Source organism: Podarcis raffonei, chromosome 4, assembly GCF_027172205.1.
Source record: "Podarcis raffonei isolate rPodRaf1 chromosome 4, rPodRaf1.pri, whole genome shotgun sequence".
Taxonomy (NCBI): domain Eukaryota; kingdom Metazoa; phylum Chordata; class Lepidosauria; order Squamata; family Lacertidae; genus Podarcis; species Podarcis raffonei.
In genome coordinates, this window is record NC_070605.1 from 96,373,419 (window position 1) to 96,377,889 (window position 4,471).

Below are 4,471 nucleotides of genomic sequence, written 5' to 3' on the forward strand. Positions count from 1 at the left end.
ACGTTAACAAGTCCTGCAGGAGGACTGCAGATCTTTTTTTTAATCAAACAAAACCATAAATATGAAATACAACATGGACATAAAATCAGAAACAAATTCAGAAACTGCATCAGAAGAAAAAGCAAAGTAAAATCAGTGTGCAGGAGGAATATTGGTGGTACATGGGAAGAAGTCCTCTAATCAGAAGCTAAATGCTTAGAAAGCCCTGGCTTCCTGGCACTCCAGATTCTGACGCTGCCCATGAGATTAAGATTTAGGGAGTTGAGTCAGGGTAAGTAAAGGGGAACTTTCCATTCATTTATTTATTACAGAGTTTCCCAAACTTGGAGCTCCAACTGTTTTTGGACTACAATTCCCATCACCCCAACCGCTGGTCCTGCTAGCTAGGGATGATGGGAGTTGTAGTCCAAAAACAGCTGGAGACCCATTTGTGGGGAACACTGATTTATTACATTTAAGCTCCGTCTTTCCTTTAAGGAGCTCAGGGTAGCATCCGTGACTCCCTGCTCAGTGTTGACATTGTCAGACGCAATGCAATAGTGAGGTCTCCTCGAGAAGAAACTGCAACTTTGAGTTCTGAAGTTTTGTGAATATCTGTATTGGTTGATGCAAATTTTTATGGGGGCCGGGATATTGGTCAGTTATCAACCCAAAATAGAAATTATCAGCATGTCCTTCTTGAAAGAAGCTTGAGAAGTGAACTATCTAATAACATGTACCTCTGATGAACTGCATCACAAACACAACAATCCTCAAATGTTTGTGTGCATCAGACTTTGCTGCCTTATACATATATAAACGCATACATATGTTCTCTAAAATGTCATCTGCTGCTTCAACTACAATAAGAGGCCCATGTGCTTGAGCTTTATTTCAAATTTTTGCTGTGTGTGTTATAGCCCAGCTGAGAGAGTTAATAGGCTGCAGGAAGTCATTCTGGGAACTGAGAAAACAATATTGCTCCCTCTTCTTCCATCCTGGGATCTCAAGGGGCCCATGCCACCGACCAGAAGGGTTCCAGGTTCTTGTTTAGCATGCACCCAGAAAACAAGTTATGTGTGGTGTCAAAAACTGAACTGATTTTATTCCAGCAGGACTCAGTGGCAAAGAGAGCAATCCTATGCACACGAAGCTGTTGTGAACCAAACTGGCGTAAGTCCAGCTGGTGTAAAGTTACACCAGATGCAAACTCCACTCAGCAGTGGGTTTACTGCTGGCTTGAGCTGGCCTAAGCCTGTCAGGGGGGAAACAAGCTTTCAAAATAGTGTTTGAGTTACGCCACCTGTTTTGCTGGCTTAATTTACGCTGGGTTCCTACATAATGTGATGAAGCTAGATGGGCTTAGGATCTAGCCTACGTCGCCTCTGATTTACACTGACTTAGCTCTGACTAAGTTGAGGATGCTGGAGTTAAGCCAAATCCACTGGATCCTAGCCTGTTCAAGGTTTGCATAACTTGCTATAGGATCGCTTCCTAAACAACTCTGTTTAACACAGCTCCTTCAATATGAAGAGGATCAAAAGGAATGCCATGAATTGAAGGCAACTGATACATACCTTACGTTCTGGGAAACAAAGGAAAGTGGATCCATACATTTTATTTCCAACAATACATGGAAGCTTTTGCACATGAAGAAGTCTTATGCCTCTGCTGAAATTACACATGTTTAGGGCAACAGCAAATGCAACCTATTCTTTCATGCTTTGGGCAAGTCACATCACTTTTCCTCCTTATCTATTTCTTATTTGTCTTCACGATCAGTTTGCAGACAGAAAGAATGGCCTGCTGGAAGTTATCACCCAATGCAACATAAAGTATTAAGTTGCCAAAGGTATTCAGTGATGCTAAGGACTGGGTCACAGTAAAAATATCCCGGACTCTCCGCATTGTGCGGCAGCTCGCAGGGTGGATAGTTAGCTCAATGCGAACTCCTCTGAAGATGTGAAATGGCAAGAAACAGACATAGAAGACAGCCAGGAGGACCATGGCCAGCAGGCGAGCCTTTTGCTTGTAAGCAGTGCCAGTGTGAGGCCCTCTTGCCAAGGTGTAGATAATCACAGCATAACAAAGAGTGACAGTTACCAAAGGCAGGAAGAAAGCAAATGTTGTTAGGAGCCAGTTATACCACCTCACCGTGAACAAGTCTGCAGAGTTAGTAAGATCCTGGCAAATCCATCGGTGGGCGTTTTGTTGCGTCGTAATCACGTGGAATATCGGGCTGGCCAGCAACAGGGAAACAACCCAAACTACAGCACAGGCGGCAACGGCCCATCTCCGTTTCTGAATGGAAAAGCAGTTCATCGGATAGACGACGACAATAAAACGGAAGAGGCTGTAGCAGGTGAGGAAGAGGATGCTGCTGTACGTGTTGAAGTAAAAATTGAACCGGACAAGCTTGCACATGAATTCTCCAAACATCCAGTTTTCTCCACTGGCATAGTATTGTATCAGGAATGGAAGGCAAGACACGTACAGCAGGTCTGTAATGGCCAAGTTTAGCATAATGATAGTGCTGCTTTTCCAGGGCCTCATTTTGAAGACATACACGGAAATGACAATAATGTTCCCAGGAAAGCACACCAGAAAGAGAACGCTATAAATTAGAGGGATATAGATGTCCTGAAATATTGCGCCTTCGCCAGTGCAGTTTCCGAAGGTAGTCCATGGACTCTGCAAAGAGGAGAAATTAGCCATGTCTCCAGGTTCGGTGCCCACGGTTGTCATATTCAATTCTTTGAGGGGGGAAAGAAAAAGAAGTGGTTTAGATGATAGAGTGCATATAAATTATGCTCAAATCCTCTCCATAGGGCCATAGAAATACCAACTCAGCTTGACTGGTAGACAGCAATCCAATGTTTACTTGAGGTAAATGTTAGTGTTGCCAAATGTCCGGACTTTCCCAGACATATCCTCTTTCTCAGAGGTAAAATTTAAAAATATTTTTAAAATTTTGCTAAATGTCTGGGTTTTCTGAAAACAGCTGCATGGGCAGCCCCACATATAAAACATTGCAATAATCTGAACTGGAGCATCAATAACTGAAAGTAGGTTTTTAATGGCTGCGTGCATACATTTGCTTCAAAAGGCACCTTCCCCTAAAAAACCCCCCAAACCATGGGACAGTCATTTACCAAGGATGGGCAGCAGGAAATCTGGTTGGTTCCCGGTAAATCTGGGCGGCTGAAGGATATGAGGAAATCATCCTCTTTCTGTGTCTCAGTTTCCCATCTGCTATGCCAGGAACAGGATCCTACAAGTACTTTGTGATGATAAAAGATTACAGCAAAATCAAGCCTCACATTGATCAGCTCTTTTGAAGTATTTTTGACTACAATCCTCAGCAACCAAGCAAGCTTATTTATGTGTTTGTTTATTTAAATATCTATATCACCCTTTGTCCAAGGTTCACGGGGGCCTGGGTAGGAACACAAGTCCCTCTAAAATGAAATGGAACTTCAGAGCAAATGCTTAAGAACATGCTGCAAAATTAGTTTATTCTGAAATCAACTTTCAAGTCATTCCTCAGCTCGAAATATCCAACAGTGAATACTGAAATTCTACTCACCTTCAGAGCAAATATAGAAACATTTGTGGTTAATTTGCTCCTTCCACCCACCCAATGTCTTTTTTCGGTCATATTTAGGGAGTAGAGATGATAAATTGCCACAAATCTGCTAAAGATGTTCCATAACATAAAAGTCCAACTGCTTCCAAGGATTTATCACTTACCCAGAGGCATAGGGGAATTGTTTGAAGGGCCAATTAGAAGGATAATAGACCTTTATGTTTCTAAAATCTGGTTGTCAAATCTGCAATGTGACACCAACCAGGTAGAATCAAGGCAATTTGCGCTGGTATTATTTTTTTGTCATGCTTTTTTTAAAAAAGCATTTTACATCAGTTTCTCCCAGTTTCCATAATTTAACAATTACTTTATCTAAAGGTAACTATTTGATATTCCCGGTCTATTTTGAGCCAAAGTAAGATTTGTGTGAAAAACCAAACTATAATGTTCTTTCCATCTTCTTGTCTCCTATAGTATAAATAGCACATGTAAATGAAACCTTTAAAAAGAGAGTTGCCCTCCCCCAGTTGCAGAATTATCCCACCTCTCCAATACTATAAACAGATCCTATTTACACACAATAAATATCTAAAGTTAGAGAGCAGAGGAATACCAGTTACCTGGGGGCTCATTGCAAGCTTCCTTTCCCCTTCCCTTGTTTTGAGCAGAATGTGACAAGCCTCAGCGGCTGAGCAATCCATACAGCCTAATCATATCACTGGGTGGCAACTCAAAAGCCAGGTGCCTCTGCTGCTTTCTCTGCCAGCCGCAATTATAATATACCAGTCCAGATTCATGTAAGTTGATAGCTCATGAAAGTGCTCTGTTTGTATGTGGCTAAGGGCTTTATATATATAGCAGCCACTAGACCTGCCCTCTTTGGCATTCTGCTCTGATACCTTTCTC

The 4,471-nt window shown here is 42.0% G+C and overlaps 1 protein-coding gene across 1 annotated transcript; it reads right to left on the reverse strand.

Annotated features, from left to right (window-relative positions):
* Positions 1-1,531: 1,531 nt before the first annotated feature.
* Positions 1,532-2,728, reverse strand: LOC128412391 (2-oxoglutarate receptor 1-like). Its single transcript, XM_053385272.1, has one exon. The coding sequence runs from the start codon at positions 2,722-2,724 to the stop codon at positions 1,735-1,737; it is 990 nt and encodes a 329-aa protein (XP_053241247.1). The 5' UTR covers positions 2,725-2,728; the 3' UTR covers positions 1,532-1,734.
* Between the last annotated feature and the right edge of the window lie 1,743 nt (positions 2,729-4,471).

Excerpts from the sequence above, each read along its gene's own strand:
- LOC128412391 (XM_053385272.1), bottom strand. The coding sequence starts at position 2,724 with ATGACAACCGTGGGCACCGAACCTGGAGACATGGCTAATTTCTCCTCT.